General features: G+C 54.7%; 7 protein-coding genes across 7 annotated transcripts; all 7 read right to left on the bottom strand.

The window, feature by feature from the left end:
* JKF63_02352 (uncharacterized protein) lies at positions 1-2,793 on the bottom strand (the record flags this gene model as incomplete). Its single annotated transcript, XM_067898380.1, has 1 exon — positions 1-2,793. The coding sequence occupies one exon, from the start codon at positions 2,791-2,793 to the stop codon at positions 1-3; it is 2,793 nt and encodes a 930-aa protein (XP_067754537.1).
* A 4,740-nt stretch (positions 2,794-7,533) lies between these two features.
* JKF63_02350 (uncharacterized protein) lies at positions 7,534-7,845 on the bottom strand (the record flags this gene model as incomplete). Its single annotated transcript, XM_067898379.1, has 1 exon — positions 7,534-7,845. The coding sequence occupies one exon, from the start codon at positions 7,843-7,845 to the stop codon at positions 7,534-7,536; it is 312 nt and encodes a 103-aa protein (XP_067754536.1).
* A 962-nt stretch (positions 7,846-8,807) lies between these two features.
* On the bottom strand, positions 8,808-10,568 carry JKF63_02349 (uncharacterized protein; the record flags this gene model as incomplete). Its single annotated transcript, XM_067898378.1, has 1 exon — positions 8,808-10,568. The coding sequence occupies one exon, from the start codon at positions 10,566-10,568 to the stop codon at positions 8,808-8,810; it is 1,761 nt and encodes a 586-aa protein (XP_067754535.1).
* A 1,052-nt stretch (positions 10,569-11,620) lies between these two features.
* On the bottom strand, positions 11,621-13,171 carry JKF63_02348 (uncharacterized protein; the record flags this gene model as incomplete). Its single annotated transcript, XM_067898377.1, has 1 exon — positions 11,621-13,171. One exon carries the CDS (start codon positions 13,169-13,171, stop codon positions 11,621-11,623), a length of 1,551 nt encoding a protein of 516 aa, XP_067754534.1.
* A 729-nt stretch (positions 13,172-13,900) lies between these two features.
* On the bottom strand, positions 13,901-15,352 carry JKF63_02347 (uncharacterized protein; the record flags this gene model as incomplete). Its single annotated transcript, XM_067898376.1, has 1 exon — positions 13,901-15,352. One exon carries the CDS (start codon positions 15,350-15,352, stop codon positions 13,901-13,903), a length of 1,452 nt encoding a protein of 483 aa, XP_067754533.1.
* A 703-nt stretch (positions 15,353-16,055) lies between these two features.
* On the bottom strand, positions 16,056-16,511 carry JKF63_02346 (uncharacterized protein; the record flags this gene model as incomplete). Its single annotated transcript, XM_067898375.1, has 1 exon — positions 16,056-16,511. One exon carries the CDS (start codon positions 16,509-16,511, stop codon positions 16,056-16,058), a length of 456 nt encoding a protein of 151 aa, XP_067754532.1.
* A 575-nt stretch (positions 16,512-17,086) lies between these two features.
* JKF63_02345 (uncharacterized protein) lies at positions 17,087-20,107 on the bottom strand (the record flags this gene model as incomplete). Its single annotated transcript, XM_067898374.1, has 1 exon — positions 17,087-20,107. The coding sequence occupies one exon, from the start codon at positions 20,105-20,107 to the stop codon at positions 17,087-17,089; it is 3,021 nt and encodes a 1,006-aa protein (XP_067754531.1).
* Between the last annotated feature and the right edge of the window lie 82 nt (positions 20,108-20,189).

Here is a 20,189-nt window from a genome sequence, read left to right as displayed (position 1 = left end):
TCACGACTCTTCCGTTTCGTCTGCTCGATCCTGGATCACATTGGTATCGCTGCCAATATTTTTGAGTATCGTGGGTTCATCCTGCGCCGCAACTGCCATCGATTGGAAGTTCGACTGCTTCAGAGGTGCTCCAGTGGACTCCGATGTATCTGTCGGCGCGTGCATTGGGTCCTCCGGCTGTTCCTCTGTCGTCTGCTGTAGCAAACTGTCAGTTGCCGGTGCGGCGCGGGTGCGATGCAGCAACGCGGATGATTCGGATAGCGGCGGTTGTGTATTTAGGGGGGCATGATGCGATGCCGAGTCGACAGTGGCGGCTCGATTCGCCGGCCCTGACACGGACAACAGTGGATCAAACGTCTGCTCCTGAAGGGAAGACGGGTTGAGGTTGCGCAATGAAGGGAACAGATTCGGGTAGGCCGCTGGATTCGCTAACGCTTGGCTCACGCGGGGTATTGACGCAATCGACACCTTCCATTTTGCCACGGCGTCCTCGATAAGTTTCGGGCAGTAAGTACGGGCGTAGAAGGCGGCGTCACCGGTTTTGCCGGTCCTCTGCAGCAGCTCCACACAGTCGGCATGGCGTTGGGTGAGGTGGTAACAGGTGAAAGCGAGGTTAGCCTGTCCGTTTTGCAAACAGCAGTCACCGAGGCGCGAAATCGCCTGCATATCATGGAAAGATGTATAGATGAGCAGCAGCCCACTCCAGTCGTTGCACTTCTCTAGTGACTCTATCGCCATGTCAAAGTAGCCCTGCTCCAGTGCAATGTCACCCACTTGCTTCCAATGCGACGCGAGGTTTTCTGCACTGGCGATCCTGTACGCCAGTGGCAGCTGCTTTAGTTGGATTGCCAAGTCGAAGCGGTGTTCATCATCCGTGGAGATCTCGAGCGCTTTTTCAAGTAGCCCACGCGACTCGAGAAACCGTGAGAGTTTTTCACGTAGGCTCGGATCGATCGTAGGGAGAAGTGCACTAGCGGCATCAAAGTCCTCCCGTACGATGGCGGCCATGTACTCGATGGAGTTCACCTGGAGGAGATAACTTGTGATGTTCTTCTCCTTATCTATACAGAAGAGGCGGTTTTCTTTTGGCAAGTAGCCGAGGAGGTACTGGTTGCGGTTCAGTACCGCAATATTGCTCACCTCGCCACCAATGTAAAAGTTGAGACGATACACCTCATTGATGTAGACCAGACAGTCGCCCACCCATGCGACGTCGCGCACCTTCTCATCCAGCTCCTCCACCAGGTCAAATGAAAAGCCGAGTCCATCGTCGCTGGTGGTGGTATTCTGTTCGAGGTACTGCGCCACAGCGTCCCCGTTGAACTTGAGGAGAAAAACACCACTGGTTGTGACCAGAGCCACGAGCTCACCTGTCAGGCTCCACTCGAGTGCCGTCGGAGTTTCATCGATTTGACGAATCAAAGCGAGTGTCTCCCAGTCGTAAAACAAGATGCTGTGGTTCGTGCGCACTGCTAACAAAGGCCCACCAAACAGCTTATCGGCCGCTCCTGGCAACGCGAGTGCGGCGCGCCCCTTGAAGCCTTTGAAAACCTTGAGCGTTGTAGAACCCTCTAGCACGGCGTAGGCGCCATTTTCAGGACCCCAGACAAATGATACACATTGCCCGTACGACTTTGGGCGCAACGAGAGCGACGAGATAATCGTATAGTCGCCGTCGCCAAGAACACAGACAAACTGACCGTTTGCGGCGTGAAGGATGGAGCGGGCAGTCGCCTCGACGGTGCCCATGTCTTTTGTTGCAACACTCAGCACCTCGCCATCGGGTGTCTCGGGCCTAACAGCCTTGATGTCCATGCGGGTAATCTCGTTGCCGGTCGCGACTAGGACACGGCCATTGGTGTCCATAGAGAAGACAGGCTTCTCAACGCCAACCTTGTAAGCACGAACGCCATTGTCAAAACCGGCAATAAGTACATTCGAGTGACGCTTCGATATCAGAGACCACCCACGCCCCATATCCGAATGGTTGCAGGAATACAGCAACCGGAACGTCTCGGTGGAAAAGGCAGCGATGCTGTCCGACTCGGAGATTGAGTAGATCACAGGAAGGTCTGGGTGAAACAACACGCTTGCGACGTTTTCATCGTGGAAGGAGAAAACCTGCAGGCACGCCTTAGTTTGGTAGTCCCACAGCCGGACTGTCCTGTCGTCGGATCCGCTCAGCAGGTACGGTTTATCTCCACGGGGATAGAATTCGACGCAGTTGACGCCATCCTCATGGCCCTCAAGCTGGTAGTTCGGCATCGGAGTGCTGATGCGCCACACCTTGATGGTGCAATCCATGGAGGCGGATGCAAACGTGGAGGAGTCCTTTGGGTTGAAGGCAATGGCCATGCAGAAGTGCTGATGCCCATCGTACGTCATCTGCAGCGCCCACCCCTTGCTCCAGTCCCATTGCCGGATAGTCATGTCATCCCCACATGACAACACCAGCGGCAGCTGATCGTGAACAGCGACGCAGCGGATGTAGTCGTCGTGAGCTTGGAAGATCTTTGTCCGCTCCATTGTGTTGTAGTTGAACACACGCAGATTCATGTCATCGCAGCCGCACACAAAGCTCTGCAGGCGTGGAATAAAGCGCACGCACCGCACTGGCAGACCCGTGCCTGTGTCAAAGGAGCGTAGGAGTGCCTGCGTCTGATAGTTGTACAGGTTAAGGCCGCCAGAGTATAGCGCTGAAATGAAGATGGGCTCTTTGGGGTGCATGTCCACCATCTTCACCCGCTGGCTGGAGGCGGTGAATTCCACCGTGGCTGTGGCCCCGGCCGACATCCTGGTTTTCTCTGGACAACAGTTGAATGGGTGTGTGAAAAGTATACCTGCTCCTCTCTGCTCGCTTTCCTTTTGAATGCGTTGATTGGTTACGCGCTTGGCAGAGGCTATAGAAGACGCATGCGCAAACGTACTTTTGATACCCTCGCGCGCTGCCACGGTCGATGCGAATGTGGCAGGCGACGTAGAAAAAAGAAAAAGCAAAGCCCACTATGATAATAATCTGGTGCCCGGAGAAGTTTGCGTGTGAGGGTGTGTGAGGGAGGGAGGGAAGGAGGGAAGAAGAGGGGAGGAGTCGACGAGCACAGCCAGGAACAGATTGCACATGCACATGAAAGAGGGAGAGAGGTTCTAGGAAAGGGAGGGGGGGGGGAAAGCACATCCATCAATGACTGATGAGCGCGCACTAAAGGTCGTCCCCTCGCCACCTCCTTTCTGTGTTCAGACAAGCCCGTAAAGACACATGCAGAGAAGCGGGCGACTGTGTCTGTTGGGGGTCTCTCCCCCTTTCAGTGCATAGGAGAAAACATGATGAGGCCACCCGGAGGCGCATGATACGCTAAAGCCACACAACGGTGGTTCCTTGTGATGATCCTGCTATGGGTAGTCATCGGCGTGTAGTGGCGCACGGAAGAAAGAAATAATGAATGCCGCAACTGAAGTGGTTTCTCGTTCCTTTCGTTCTTTTGGGGTTGTTGCTGCTTCACCAACTTCAGGAAGTCGATGAGAGCATGCGTGTGCAGAGGGTGCAGGCAACCACCACGGAATTAGACAAGGGCTGTGAAGAAGAATCCCACTGGAGCTTGACGTACATGGAAACGTTCATCATGTTACATCACAGTGTGCCAGCATTTAGAGGTCCCTTTGACGTTGGCCGTCGTCTGTTCTCTGAAACTCACAATTTCTTGTGACCTCTCGTGCGGCAGGGATTGTAAAATCTCTGTCACAAGAGCCAATTGATGAAACTGCGGTTGCTGTGCTTGGAAACAAACAACAGCGGGCCGGATGACACAGCTTCGCTCAAAGGCAACAGAGCGGCCCAAGAGAGAGCCAAACAAGTATCGGTTGTGGGTGACGTGCTCACGAAGTTCGCCTCCAGCGCGCTCAGAAACCTGCGCTTAGTGTACTCACTCTTTCACCGAGATTAGAAGACCTCAGAAGAGAGTGAAGAGGCCGTGAGGCAGATCAAACGAGCACTCCGGGAGAACTAGCACCCCTATGCTTTGTCGAACCACTATTTGCTCCCTAGCAGCCCCTACCCACTCCGGTGCTGTTGCGCAGACGTCCCGCATGTCTGTCATGGGGCGGAAAAGCTCCCCACGCATAGTCTGGACCTGCAACGCCTGGGAGCACGTGTTACACGTGTAATACAACTACCCTATCCGCTGACGCCAGAGATTCAAATGGAAAACCGGATTGCTTGGTCGACATCAGCCAGCGTTGTCCACAATAAACTGTGCATGGTGTGGGTTTCAGTAGGGTAAGTAGAGGAAAACGCCGAGGCGTGCGGGGGTTAAATTTATAGCGGAAGCTGTTCACCGACTTTTTTCCATGTTCATTCGCAAGCAGCACCACTACGTCATTACCCACCAGTGGAGAACAATCCAACAGCGCCCACGCTGTGGGCGCGCTGAGGTTCCGGCAGCGCCTCCACCAAACTCTGACGCCCACGAAAGTTGCGCGGTGTTCCTATCCCCTCCCTTTCCGGAAGGCTTTGAACGCATATGACACCTGATCCTTCCGTCACCATTGCTACCGCCGCACGACCTTGCGAGGAGAAAACGCCTGCATGGATGCTCGTGAAGCCCGGGAGGAGGGGGAGGGGGGGGGGCCAATGAACCATGCTGTAGAGCGGTGACGGCAAAGAACCCAACGGAGGTGACTTCTTGGGAGTCCGGCCGTACATAGCCTCTGTGCAACCCCTTGTGTTCGTCGATCAAGCCCATACGGTTTCCTGAGAAAAGCCTATGCAGAAGAAGACCCCGAGGTAGAGAAGAGGCGTTAGGGGTTCCAATATGAAAAAGGAATCGCCAGATGTAAACACTGGAGGCGCTCGGTGCTAAAAAACAGAAAACGAGCGACGGTGTCCTTACTGAGCACGGCCACGACGCGTAGTAGGCGCGCGAAACAATAAAAGAGGGCGGCAATCCGTCACACCAGTCTGTGTGTGATGTGAGGCATACACACACCAATAGAGAGAAACCACCAGCGTCCAGAGTCTTCTTTTGATGCTGAGCGTGGCGACAATTAGGGGTTACAGTCATGCAGCGTGAAAACGAATGAGCCGCCGTGTGGTGCCGTAGGCAAAAACGGCTGCCTGATAGGATTAGAAACTCATAATCCTGCACCAACACCATCAGTGCCGTCCATAGAAACGAGCAACCACGTAACAGCACCAGGCGGAAAAGGAAAAAAAAGCAAAAAAAACCAGAAAATCGGATGAACCCAATGACAATGTGCATGAGAAAGTGTCCGGGGAAAAAAACGAGTAGGATGGGGATCGTCGTCGATGGAGACGTAGATAGCGCTGACACCACATCTCTCCATGACGACTTGCGCGCCACTCAGCCACGTATCATCGCACCGTTGATCCACGACGTTTCCCTGTCGGATGTTACGATTAAAGGGGGCTTGGTAGGGGGCCAGAAGGAGAGTACAGAGACGGCTAGAGGGGCAGCTGAACAACTCTGAAGAAAGGGGGACGACGCGATGAAGCAAGGGACCATGGAGATATGCAGCGGCACCATAAGCTCACTTGATTCCCTCTTGTCGACTCAGCTCAGCCGCTGGCGCTTCTTCTGCATTATGCGCTTACAAGTCTTGTCCAATTAATGCCATGGCCGCAATGTCCGCCCATAAGCCCACCAGCATGGCGAGCAGAAATCCGCGCGGCGAGCGTACGTTATTGATGTTGCACCACACATCGGTGTAGAAATCACCCAAGAGTAGCTGAAACCCAGGGTAGAGCAACATGCCAGCACAGATGGACTCCGTGACACCCTGAATCAGAAGATAGGATCTACCCCTGACGTTGATCACATTCTCGCACACACACACACACACACACACACGATCCCGATAGCAGCCCCAAAGGGGGCCGAGAGAGCAAATGTAGCAGCAAATGTGTACTCAGCGCGAAGTGTCACGACGGCACTCACGAGCCGAAAGGCCAGTGCAACACCTTCGTAGAAGTGGTGAAACAGCAGCGCGCACACCAAAGTGTACGGCTCGGAATCGTCACACACGCCGACGGCAAGTCCAACCAAGACGCTGTGCAGCGAAATGCCCAACTCCGTCAAGGCAGCAGACAGCAGGGGCAACGTGCTATATCCCTCTGCGCTTTTAAAGGTGGGGTCGGGAAGGTGGAAGGAGTGGCTGCCAGTTTAAAAGTGGGGGAGCAAGTGTTTGCTCTCCTCACTTTCAATGAAAGAAGTGAGTGCAGCATCGTGGTCCTCGCAAAAGGCACGCAGACCGGCCTTCAGTGAGTGCATGGCTGCAACAGAGGACAGACAGATGATGTAGGCAAGCGGACTAGAGAAGTTTCGGACAGCAGAGGACAGGCACTCGCTCATGAGTGACTAGTTGGCTGGCATCAGCATGTGAATAAGCGCAACGCCGAGCACTACACCGGTGGTCACAGATTTTCCTAATTGCAAGGGCACATTCAGGCAAACGGAAGGAAGAGACGCGCTTACCGAGAATCGGGAGTAAAATGCCAACGAGAGAGCTGCCCGGAACTACAAACAGGGCAATGGCGTGCAACAGAATCGTGTAGCTTTCGTGTTCCGGTGCCTCACAATGCAGGGGTCATGATGTATCACTGTGGCCCATGATGAGTTGCTGTGTGTGTGTGTGTGTGTGTGTGCCCGCCTGCGACGTGCACACCAGGTCGCCTAGAATGCTTTATCGCTTCAAAGATCACAACAACGGGAGTATGACGGGACGGCCAGGCGAGTTGGGTGGAGAAGAGAGCCGGGGAAAGTATGAGAAGAGCGCATTAGCACTGAAAATGGGCCCATGGGGATCACTGCTTGCGCATGTGTGCCGCTCCCCTCCCTTGTCACACCATCAGGAATACGCGCAGATGACGACGAAAAGCATTGCCTAGTGGTGGAGGGGAAGGGGGGGGGAGGGAAAGTTGCCACAGAACAGCTCGCGGAAGGGCAATATGTTATGGAGGCACTGTGAGCCGGGCGCCGAGCAGCTACGTCACCCCCGCCCCCTAACTCGCCTCATGAGCTGTTTTCTTTGTGTTGCTACTTCACGGTTACCACAAGGTTCAGCTACCCAAACACACACACACACACACACACACATACCCAGAAGGTTTGATATACGCACAGCAAACAAGTGCCGCGCGAAGACCCCCCCCCCTACCGATGCTGCCTCAACACCCTGCAGGCGAGAGACGCGGGTTTAGGGAACAAATGTCATCAATATGGGGCATTGACACAACAACTCTGGTGGTCAACATCCTGTCGGCCACCCACGCTAGGTGTGAGTGCCCTGCGTCAGCAGTTCCCACTCTGAGGTGCACAGTTCAGCGCACAAGTACCGAGACGTAGAGGATCGCATAAAAAAGTGTGGGGGGTGGAAGAGGAGGGAGGGAGAGAAAAACGACAGGGATAAGGAAAAGAAGGGCACATCAGGGGTAATCGAAAGTGCTCCCGGACGGGCATGTGCTGCACCAGCCTCTGTTTGAGTGGTGGGCTGCACCTTCTTCATCGCCATCCCGTTGATCTAGGGCAGCTTCACAATGAAGATGACCGATTCGCCGCGCAAAAAGAGGTTTTCGAGAGTGCGCTGTTTCTGCTCCGAGTTGTGGCCCTCCGTGATCTCCTGAACGCCCTTTAGGACCAGGTTGAAATGTTTATCAAACGCAATCACGTGGGCCAGAAGCGCTTTGCTGTTTCGGCACTGGATAAAGACACGCTTTTTCTCCTTCATGGCAGTGTCTAAGAGGCTGAAAGGACCGTCTGCGACGGTGGTGCGCAAGAGCTCCTTCGTCTTGGTCTCTGTCCTTGGGACCTTCTTGGGCTGCTCCGAGTCCATCATTGCCGTTGCTTCACGGTTTTCACTAGTCTGTGTTTGAAAGGAAGGCGCGCGGAAAGGAAAGACGCAAGGTTACGCAGGTCAGGTGGTTGTGAGAGAGGCTGAGCCCGTCCACCAAAAAAAGGTAGTAATGTGCCACATGAGGTGGAAGCGGGGGGGGAGGAGGGGTGAAGGGGGTCAAGACGAAGGACGAATACGTGGAGGTGACAGGAGGGGAAGGGAAGGATCATGAAGCAAGGGTGAAAAGGTGTTGTTCTGTACATCCGGGTTGCGTATTCAGAACGGGAAGCTCCAAGCAAGTGGGCCGAGGTGAGCATGCTAGCAAAGGCGTGCCTCGGACGAAAGCCACCTGCAAAGGCGATGAGGCATTATTGCATGCAATAGGGGGCCCCACATCACTTTCACAGCGTGAAGCTCGCCTACGCAAAACAAATATTTTCACATTTTAGAGTGCGTAGATTTCATCACTAGAAGGGAGAAGCAAACGAGATAGAAAAACAGAAAGAGACAGAGAGCCGTACTGTTGGCACCGAGGCTTCACTCGGAAAGGGATGAGTGAGGCAGAAGGGAGTGAGGACAAAGACGGGAGACAGACGGGAGACAGCCGGCGTGAGATCTAAGTATGTATCTGGAAGGAGACTGTACTAGATGACGAGGTAAAGTCTTGACAACAAATGCGGGCACAGGCGGGAATATTCGGGGAAGGGCAAGCGTTAAAAAAGCGGCCTCTTTTTTTTTCAAATACTTTGTGTGTGTATGTGTGTGTGTGTGTGTGTGTGTACATGCGTAAAGATGCTATCATACTCATTCGTTTTTGGTATGTTTTTATTTGCAAGATTCGAAGAGAGATACGAGAAAGACCATACAAACTGAAGTAGCAGCGAAAACGTGGAAACTAGTCAAGAGGTCAGGAGAATAGAGGACTATATACTCGGTGTATGACGTCTGCCGTCTTCACTATTTTACTGCTGCAGTGTGTCGTACTGATACATCTCACCGGTGTTGGGGTCCACGTAAACGTTGTTTGCGGTGACGACATCATGCCCTTGATCCGCTGCTTCACCATTTGGCACATTCACGTACTGGTATGTCTCTCCCGTGGCGAGATCCACGTACTGGTATCCGTTTATGGCTGCGTCAGCTTCCTCCGTGGCGTACTGGTACGTTTCTCTGGTGTTCGGATCTACGTAGGTTTGATAGTCACCACTGGCTGCCGCGTCTCCAGTATTCTCGGCTGCAGGAGCTTCAGCTGCCTGCTCTTCTCTCTGCCCTGCCTCGGTGGCATCGGTGGTATACTGGTACGTCTCCCCTGTCTCAGGGTGAAGGTAAGTCTGGTGCATCGTGTTTTTCTCCGTGGTATAGCTGTGTTGTTGCAACTCTTGCGATGCCGTCGCCTCGCCTGTGCCGTTGGCGTTGTTTACAATGTACATGTATCTCTCACTAGTGTTGGGATCCACGTAGGTCTCATATGATTCCGCATCGGCCTGCGTGGTCGTGTTGAGATCATAATAGTAGCCGTTGGCATCTGTGACCCAACGGGGCTCGGTGTTGCGCATACTGGTAATCGATGTGTCGAAACCAGGCGGTGGCCCCTTTTCGGCCGCTTGTGCGTCGTTTGGATTCGAGAATCCTTGCATTATGCGCATCTCATCCGCAACGACGCGGCGGCGCTCTTGTTCTTTAGCGTTGCGCCGCCCTCGGTACCACGCACAGCAGAAAAGAATACCGCACAGCGGGAGTAGGCCGATGAGAGAGAACGCCCAGTAACCCATGCTGGCCTGACACTCGATGTTCACAGTGGGGGTATTGGAGTGGACACGGTTGTTCTCATTCGTGGAGAACAGCACTGCATGCATGCCGTCATATCGAAGCTGCACCTCTCTGGCAGATATCCCCGAACGGGAAATGCCCGTGCTCGGGCCTACTGCCTGTGGTGCACCTACAAACTCAGCGCGCACAGCAGCTACAAAGGCTAGCACAGCTTCCAACCCTTTCGATAGGCCGGTAATCGTCACGACGGTGTATTCAGAAGAAACAGATGGCGGTGCCACTACAATGGCATCTGTACACGTAGATGTGCCGGTGGAGTTGCACAGGTAGGCAGAGAAGTACCCTTTCACGTTATCAGACGGTTCGAGAATGTACGCCGTCGTCACAGGAACCTCTGTCATCTTACAGGCGTGCAGGTACGTATATGTCTGCGAGCCGCGGCACGGCACAGTGTAGGTGCCAGTGGAAAAGATGAGGGTGCTAAGCGAGGCGGAGAGAGCTTCTTCACAGGCTGCCCTCAGCGTATTCAGCATCTTGTCGATGCTCGTACTTTTGCCGCTGACCCACTGCGATAGCAGGGAGTACGTGGCGTGCCCTGCAGCGAGCGTTAAAGTGTTTGTGCTGAGCTGGAGACCGAGCGTAGTGTCAGATGCTCGTATGAGAAACGCGTTGCAGTTACTCACCCCGTCTGGCAAAGCGCCACATACCGTGTTGGCCACCACAGATCTGATCGCGCCTAATCCATCTGTGGTCTTCGGCCAGTTAGACCCCGGTCCAGCTTCGCTCAGGGTCACTCTCAGCGCGTGAGAGGAAAGCGGTGTCGAAATGGAAGAGTTCGCAAAAGCTGACTCACAGCAGCACACACTGAGCCCCCAGACCAGGAAAAAAGCTACCACCGACAAGGGCGTCACGTGGCAGAGCGTGACTGTCAAGCGGTGAGTGACGAGCCGCATTAGGGAAGCGCAGAGATGAGCCACAATATTATCGCTGCGTTGTATGAAGGTAGCGCGAGCAAACAGAATAGTGTCGTCGCCTTTTCCGCGTCATAGGACGACAGAAATAAAAGCAGCCGATAACAAGAAAGGGTGTGTGTAGGGGGGTTGAGGGTTGTGCGAGGAGCATTAATGTCTGCGCGTGTGCGTGTTCCTGTACACGAGCGCAAACGTTGAGGATAGCGAAGAGACATAAAAGAGAGAATATTCAAGAATACTCCCGCCCTCCCCTCTCCTCTCCTCTATCTCAACCATCGAAGAGAGTGACATTCCTGACTGCATACCAACAGTCGTCTGCATGCGCCGCCACCCGATAAACCACCGTATACAAACATATACACACACACACACACACAGTCTACAAAGACATATCGACTCAAACAGTGACGCACTATGCACAGACTTTGCGCAAAGACGAGATGAACATGTGAGACGGTTGTGAGAGAAGAGCACAGGCCGGGGTGTGATGGTGGTGAAGTGGGAGGAGAGGGCAATGCAGGCCTGTTCAGCTCAGCAGTGAGGAGGTCCTTTGAAGTCAGACTAACGAAAGAAGTTCGGTGTCGGCTCACAATCTGCTTCCAGGTCGCGGTCAAATACCCAGTGGAAAAAGAGGGAGAGAGTAGGACCAGCACAGCATTCACACACAAGCACACGCAGGAATGACAGTCACGCTGCTGCTGCTGTGCACAGATTGAGGGGAACAAAACACACACACGCACAAAAAAACCTTACTGCCCTATGCCCATCCTTGGGGGGGGGGGGCGCTATGATACATAATACCGAAACCCACAACCGTCGCACCTGTTTTTCACCATCAGCGCACTGACGTCGAGAAGCGGAACAGGGAACGTGGAGGGGGGATGTTTACCAACTCATGTGTTGTATAGAAGTGAGAAAGCAGATTTTCTGCGTTATTGACGGGACTTTGGGCGCCTGAAAAGCAGTAGACATGAAGGGGTGCGGAGCTCCCCACACCAGCCGCAGACCCTGTTTTTCTCTCTACCGCAGCCCCTTTACAGATTTGGAGCCTTTTCGTACGGAAGCGGTGGCAGTGAGGCAACGTGGCGGCGTGTCAGCTGCTCTGAAACAAATGCGGCATAAGGGCCCTGTGTTGGGGTCACACCAATGGCAACCACACTCCTGTCGGCGCGTGGTTGCGAAGCTGTGCTTTCATTAAAGTTCTTACTCTGCGCTGCTGAGCTGGGAAAGACGCCATGTAGGCCAATGCTATGCGAAGTGCCACAGACACGGTAGAGCTGTCTCGGTGTAGTAGCGCCACGGGGATCGGCGAGTGCCCCGTCGCGTTTGGACGGCGGCATCGGCGCTGGAGCAGCGTGACCATTTCCTACTCCTGGTAAAATGTCGCCTAGTAGCGTCACTCGCTCGAAGGCTGTGGGCTGCATTTGCGCATTCGCCCCTGACACCTCGTTGCTACTTGGTGGTATTTCTGAGGTCCTGAAGTGACCCTGGGCGGCAATGAGAGAGCGCAGCAATTTGCGAAACTCGGTGCGCTCCGCATCAGCAAAGGCACATCGCTCCTCTAGCTCAACAAATCGTGCCCCCAGACGGGTCTCCAAATCGGTCAGTGCCGCATTGTCGGCCTTCGTTGGCAAGAGAAGAGAATCTGCTTTGGTTTTCATGAGCGAGGAGAATTCGTCCCGATTTAACGCCTGCTCTTGCACACTTTTGATCTTCTTGCTCAAGGAAAGCACAGTCGCTTGCAACTCTTCTATAACGCCGGGCGGCTGCGCAGCGACTACGGCTGTGGCACCTTTCTGGCTTCCCCGGAGTCGGCCCTCAAGGTGGGCCATTGCATCATGGAAGTCCTTGGACTGCTGGTCAACAACAGATGTGAGGCGCTCGGTGAGATCGCGCAGTAGAATCCGCCGAAACGACAGCAGGAGAGGGGAGTGAGAGAGCAAGCTTTCGGTCGAGTCCCCGTCAAGTGTTGGTGTCGTGAATGTGTTCATCCGCACTGATGTGCAATCATCGTTAGCTTCGCTGGTGCCGATGTCAATTGGCAAGCCCAACATGCCAAGTGACGAGCTGATGTTCTGCAAAACTCTTGATTGCTGAGTGATCTGATGCTGCATTTGGTCCATTTCCTGACGCAGGCCGCCGTCGCCGGTGGTGCGCATGGAAATGGCGGTCGTTGCAGAGTCCAGCAACGCGCGGAGAGCTTCGTTCTCTGTCAGAAGGCGACGAGCCACAGCCACCATGCCTAGTACGTTCTCTGTTGGGCTACCGTCAGTTGCATTGGCGACAAAGTGATCCAGGACTCCCTCAGTAGCGGCATTGGCAACATCACCGCTTGTCCCTCCTGGATTTGCTGCGAGTGCGGTTAACATTTGTCTGTGGTGATAGGAGGCTAGAAAGTGCTGGATGGCATTCACGTCGGCGGCGATAGATCGCACATCACCTGTACACACATCAATCTGAGTGCGAATACCTCTCAGATCGGCATCCCACTGCTGTGTCAAAGAGTCAAAGCGACTCTCCAGCAGCGATGTATCCAGCCGAATTAGCGTCTCGCCATTGTCAACGCTACAAGAGCTGCGTCGCATACCGCTCCAGGTGGTAAAATAAGGGGGAAATAAGAGAAGCACTAAGCTGGTGAATCTAGAAATGGGAGGGGGGGAGGAAGGAGGGGGCAGCGGCCTGCGTGCGTTGTGTGGACAAGACGGTAGCAACAAAAAGTGCGCGGTGATGGTGGTGGGTGGGGGGGGGAGAGAAGAGTGAACATTGAGGTGTTGCGCCCAATGGCTGCCTTGTCGGTTTAGTGTACTACCTGGATTCACTGTAGCATAGAAAGCGAGAGAAGTCGACCACGTCAAAAGAGACATGCAGCCTCGACGCCACTTCATCTTCCCTGTTTAAGACTATCGATAGTGATCGCAGTGGGATGGAGAGACACCCATCGAGGATTCAAAAACAACAAATGAAAGCCACCAGAGTCAGGGACGGTGTGACTTTAACTTCATGTCCCCCTCATACAAGCTTACTCTTTTTTTCGTCTTCCTCACCTCCAATCGCAAGCGAGACTCAGCGTGGCCAACGTGTACATTATGTTAACTGTGAGTGGAAAGGTCGCCATGTCCGGCAGAACACGGAGTCTGTGAACAACAAGAGTCGCCATAGCCCAAAGCAATGGAAGAGTTGAAGGTGCAGGTGCTGATAGAGGCATCAACAGAGAAAGGGAGTGGGATCTCAATGCCTTCCCCCTCCCCCCCCCCCCCCCCCCACCCGCTGCTGACATCTCAGACTTCACCCAAGTCCCTGTTTATTCGCACTGTTTACGGCATGTGTGCACACCGCCGCTCCTTCTCCTGCTTGTAGGCCACCATCTCTTCCCGCACAATCTGGACCATATCCTCTGAGCGTGGCAACAAAATCCGGCGCAGCCCACGCATGGAGGATATGCTCGTGGGACTCGCCGCGTACGAGTACTGAAGTACCTCCTCGCGTTTCAGACGAGGCTGGGGCTGAAATATCCCGCTAATGCGATTCATGACATGAGTCCAGACGCTATCGTGAGTCGGACCGTTACCGAACGCGGCCAAACGGCGCATCTCACGCACCTCCTCTGCCTTGCGTTGCTGCTCGTTGTGGCGCTCTTCAAACGTCGTGTCCATCGGATGCGACGCGTTGGGGTTCTTGATGTCGAGGGCTGACAGCGTGGAGGCCGGCGCCGCCTCCGGTGTGAAGCCTTTGTTCGTCCACAACGCTTCCCAGAGCAGATCACCCAGTCCGCTTACGCTCTGTCTTGCCTCCTCTTCCCTTTCACGCAGTGCCTCGCCTGCCGCCAGGGCCCCCGCGCCGACGACGTTGTCGCGTTCACGCTTAATGGCTTCAAGTACAGAAGTGAAGTTTGGTTTGTGACGCCGCAGCTCTTCCGCCGCTTCTGCAAAGTCGGCCTTACGCTTTAGCTCGAGCGCGGCCATGTCCGCCTCCATCGCCTCGACGAAGTCTGTGTAGTGAGTGGCAAACAGACGCAGCTCGTAGAATTGCTGGAGGCACTCCATGAGCACCCACAGCGTTAGGAGTTTTAGCAGCACCGTTGTGTAGTAGTAGACGTTGTCTGTCCACTCCCACTTGTTGTACGCAATAATGACGTTTTTGAGCTTCGTCACATTGCGCTCGAATTCTTCGCGCGTATTCCCAAGCAGCATCGCATCTTTCTGGAAGTCGAGGTCCGCCAGTAAAAAATGCTCTCTGGCGCTCATGGTAGTGCCCTCGAGGCTTTTCATGTACTCTTTCCGCTTCTGTCTCACCTGCTCAGGGGTAAGCGTCTCATCAATGGGCAAACCGTTTTCGTCGAATTTGGGCACAATTGCAATGGACCCCGCGTATGGTTGGAGCGACTGCCGAGGTCGCAAGAACCCGAGCCGCTTGTCTTTTTTCACACCAAAACCGGCGCCAAGAGCGCTTTTGCATGGCGTTCCATGTGGTGTAACGAGAGAGGTGAAGTCGGTGGTCGAGAGTTGATAGGCATCGAAATCGGTCGTCTCACGTTTCTTTGCAGGAAGGTTAACCACCGCGACTCCGCTGCTAGTGCTCTCAGGTGCCCGGAAGAGCTGCGCCATGAGTACTTGGTCCTCGGTGCTGTCACGACGGGCAAAGCCCTTTTCAGCCGCCTCCTTTTTTTTTTCCTCCCACTTCGCCCTCTCCTCATTTACCGAGTTTGAAACATGAATGGACAAAAGTGATGTCCTTCTTGCAATACGCGCCACCCACGACCGCCGCATTGGTCGGCGGTGCGCTACACGCAGAGGTGACGGGGTACTTGAAGCTATCCAAGGAGTGACCGCTTCTGGAGACAAAAAGACCGACACACTAGTCTCCAACAACGCGCAGCTGCATGTGTACGGAGGGGTGGTAAAACGCGTATGTGCGTGCATCAAGGCACGATGGGATGGGGGAGGGGGAGGGGGGAAGAAGGACAGCCATATGAGAAAAATAGTGAGGAGATGGAGATGAAAATAGAGGGAAGCCCGCAGCTCACAGGCGGCGCACCAAAAACATACACATATGTACATCCGCTCCCCGGCTCAAAAAAACCCCATTGATATCGGGATGGGCGTCACTTCCAATGTGGCAGCTTCACCTGTTCGAAGGCCCACAGCGAGACTTTGGACAACAGAGAAAGAAAATATCTTCCCCTTAGATCGCTATCACTGGTCTCTGAAGAGGCGGCCTGACGCAAGGGACAACTCCTCCATTTTTGCGTCCATCCAGTACGTGGTGCATCCAGGAAGGAGGGAGGGAAGGAGGCTGGCGGCACGAAGAAGAGCGTTCAGGGTCCATTTGCTGTTTGGTTCATGAAACTACGGGGAAAAGGGGGGGGCGAGAAAAGAAAAAAAAGGAATGAAAAATTACCACACACTGCAGAGATACAGCGCGCTACATCGCTGCAAGGAAACAGGCGAGGTGCATCGTCCCCTCACATCTTTACGCGACCATGGCGGAGGCCGTGCTGGACTCGTATTTCCAGGTGGGCGGCAGCTGCTTGACGCGCTTGTAGTAGCGGGCAAGGCGGTGGATGCGGGACTCGACCAGGATGAGGCGGTACTTGGTGTCGCGATCCGTCCTGTTGCGCTGGAGGTGCTTGCGCATCTGTGTGGCGCGCTTCACGAGGAAGTACAGGTCCTCCGGGATCTCTGGGGCAAGACCGTTGTGCTTGAGGATGCGCAGGATCTTGCGGCCTGTCACGTTCTTCACCTGGGCAATACCCATGGAATCACGCAGCTCCATGCCGATTTGGCTGGGCATCATACCCTTGCGAGAGCTCTTGCACACCATCTTCACCACGTTGCGGCTTGCAATCTTGAGCCACGCCGGGGGAGTGCGGCGGTAGGGAAGAGCGGAGGAGGCCTTGCCCCGGCCGTTACCGTGCATGCGCACCATTGTTTTCTCTTGACCACGTGGTAGGCTGAAAGTCGATGTGTGCGCGTGCGTGTGTGGAGGGGAGAGGGGGGGGGGCGGGAGAAGAATGAACGCGTACGTTTATCCCCGTAAATGTGACGAAGAGTGATGGAAAGGTGAAGGTGATGTTTGAAATAAGAGAAGCGGCAGCGGCAGCAGCAGCAGCGGACGAGGTACGGGACAGGGAGACTGATTCTACTAAGCATAAGAAGAAGCCGCACCCGGCACAGGTAACACGTGCCCCTGTGTACCCGTCAAGTTACGCACATGTATTTGAGGTTGTTTTTCTTTTTTTTTCGCACACAGACGGATTAACATTGGTAGCGTCTTTTCCCTGTTGTTGACGTTTTCTTTTATTGTTTCTGAGGAGTTTAAAAGGAAGGGGGTGTGGTGAATGAAAACGATGCACCTGCTCTCTCCATTTGTCCGAGAACAGCGACGAAGAGCATTAGCCACAGAGAACAGTTGAGCAGCCGCACGCAAAGGTAGTCAACAGGCACACACACCTTTATGCACCAACAGGATGTTAACACCGCCAATTGTCGATATGGAGCGCATCACGTGTGGGCAGCCTGCACTTGCTGCTGCCCTTCGACCAGCAGATCACTCCATCCAAGGCCCCTCATGTGCTCCAGAACGGCAGCCGTTGTTTCACTCGTAGATGTCTTGATCAAGTCTCGCGCGGTACTGGTGGAAAATCTCTGGCCGCAAAGGATTTCGTATGCGCTGTCAAGCGACAAAAGGAAGGGGTGGAGTTCCTTCTCGAAGAGTTGCGGCTTGCTTGTTCGGCTGTGACGACTATCAAGGTCCATCCACGCAACAGCCAAGTGCTGCAGAAGATGGCCACCAGTGAGGGGGCGTGAGGGGAGCCCTTTCACGTATGGGGACGGCAAAATGTACTGGCGACACGCCCTGAGGCCGCTAAGACTGACACGCGCTTCAGGGGTTAGCCTCACAACTGCATCCACTATACGACAGGTGGCAGCGGTAAAGTAGAGAAACTGTATTGCGTCCATAAAGGGGGCGAGGCTTAGCCACCATCCGAATGCACGCTGAAGTGACCTTAGGGGCTCCGCTGGGCTCGCCGCGCCGGTGCCCCCGCTCAAGGCAGCGTTTTGAAGCAGAGCGTGCGGTGACCGAATAAGCAGCAAGGAGACGAAAAATGTGACACCACCGTAGTTGAAACCTTTGCAGTCATTGCTGATATCCAATTCGTCGCGGAACAGTACATGTAGCACTTGCGGCGTGATCTCATCCAGCTGCGACGGCTGCGCAAGGAGCACCAGAGCGAGACGACTACACACACACGAAATGGTCTGTGAGGCGTAGCGTTGCCGCACCGCATACACCAGAACACACACGAGAGCACCTGCCGTAGTTGTCTCAGAAAATGGTGGCGCGGCGGCGAAGGCGACGCTGTACAAAGCGGCAAAGTTGGCTAGCCTTCGGCAACTCGGTTCATCTTGCGCCAGCTCCAGCGCGTAATCCTTGTTGAGCAATGCAGCCGCGAGAGAGAACAGCTGTTCAGCATCTCTGTTTGTTACGGCTGGGGGTGCATCGCCGCGCAACAGCGCTCGCGTATAGACAATGAAGAAATCGACTAGCGAGCGGAGAACGAGATGACGCGAGTCGGAGGGTGTGTAACAGAAGTTCAAGACTACCTTGCACGATCGAATCGCCAGCTGCAAGTTGTGGGACAGAGATGCGCGAGAGGATGACACAAACGACAGACCAGAGATGTGCTTAAGTATGAGCGTTAGCAGTCCTGCCACGCCGCGAATTGTGGCGTATTGACAAAGCCTAGTGACCCCCTGGTCCCACATGTCCAGACAGCCAGACAGCTGGTCCGCGCTCGTGGGAATAAGGGACAAGAGTGTGCAAAGGGTAGAGGCTGCGCTGAAGACACCAAACGCATCCCCGTCGCACAGCTGTTGCAGGGATAGTTGTATCCATTCCGGCGACAGCAAATGCCCACACCACTCCCGCGAGCGAAGTTCGTCGACAAGGCGACCTGCTAAATACACGCAGGCGTATCGCACGCACACCCCATGCTCATCGGTCGACTTCATCTTACTCATGTGCAGTTGTTGCAGGAGTTCCACCAGCTGTGTGCACAACGACTGGTTCTGTGACCGGTAGAAGCAGTGAACTAGAGCGTCGATCAACATGACGTGTGCGTGCGGGTGGGTGGTCCGGAGAAGAAGCTGTGATACGTGCGTGAGCAGTTCTGTTTGCAGTTGGGCGCCCTCCAGTGCGTCGATGGCAACAACATCGCTTTCTTCGTACACGCGGCTTACGGAGCGCAGGGCGAGTGCTACCGCCCCAGTAAGAGGCCCGTTCATTACCGGAGTCGCGCGCAGCAATTCGTTCAGCGCCACGAAAGCTAAAAGACGCTGAGCAGAATTGTGCTCGAGATACAACTCCAATGCCGCCCCCGCTAGACTCGCGGCATCGCCGCTGCCGCAACCCAGGGGCACCGCTTCATCGTCGATGAAGTATTCCAGGAACTCAGCGGACAACTGCTTTGCGTCGACCCAATCGAGCTCATCGGGGCGAATCATGAAGTAAATGAGGCAGGAAAGGAAGCTATCCGCCGTGACATTGGCCCCAGCCACATCGGGGTAGAGTTGCAGTGTGCTGAGAAGACATTCGAGCAGTTGCTCCGTGAAATCGCGCAGCTCTGCGCCGACAACGCCACCACCTGCCACTGCTGCCGTCCGCAGTCGCAGGAGGAAAACAAAGCTGCAGCGAAAGACAATCGCGGCGGACTCGACGTCGGTCACAAGTCGTGATGCCACAGCGAAATGCACGGCACAGTCTGAGAAGAATATACCATGAGTGAATTCCATCAAGTGGTCCGACTCATCTACGCGCTTCAAAAGCGCCTCCAGCACGCGCTGGCGCAGAGCTGCAGAAAGCAGGAGGCAGTTTGTTGCCGAGATCACCCCGTGCTCGACAGAAGCGCGAGGCCGCTTGCGCAGCAAATCAAGAAACAGTCGCATGACAGCCGTTTGCTGCGGCGGTGTGGTTATCTGAGCCCCAAGCAGGTAGGCGGTTACTTCGTTCGCAAAAAAGCTCCATAGGCAGTTGTTTCTGTGACTCTCTGCCACGACCGCGCACAGTACAGCATTACCGCGAGCGTTGCCTGCTGCGAATCTGGCCGAGCACTGGCGCACCCACTCCTGCCACTCCGTTGTCGGAAACTCTAGAACGACAATCATAGCGAGACAACGGAGGAGTCCGGCGTCGACCTTGTCGCCGAGCGAGGGAGAGGGGTCCACTGCGACGTGGTGCAGGAGTTGCTGCCTGACACCGCTACGGTCGCTGAACTGCGCACCCTCGAACCAGCCCTTTTTTGTCAAAAGCGTCTCGGCGACCAGAAGTGCATTGAGGCGTAGCCCAGGCGATGCGCTGCTCTCCAACGCCACTTGGATGAGGACATCGCCAGCATTCACAGCGTTCGCACATACATCTAAGAAGAGCAGGTCTGCTGACTTGCGCGTGGCCTCATCCACGTCGCTACGAAGGCGCGCCACGGTGATGAGCTGGGTCACCTGCTCGACTGTGCACCAGCTCATATGACCAAGGCGGGAAACGTGGCGACGTAGGGAGAGTGATCACTGTTAAAAACACGTGGGCGGGGCACTAGCCGATAGGAAG

This window comes from Porcisia hertigi, chromosome 33, assembly GCF_017918235.1.
Source record: "Porcisia hertigi strain C119 chromosome 33, whole genome shotgun sequence".
Lineage (NCBI taxonomy): Eukaryota > Euglenozoa > Kinetoplastea > Trypanosomatida > Trypanosomatidae > Porcisia > Porcisia hertigi.
This window is presented reverse-complemented; position numbering and strand designations above follow the sequence as displayed.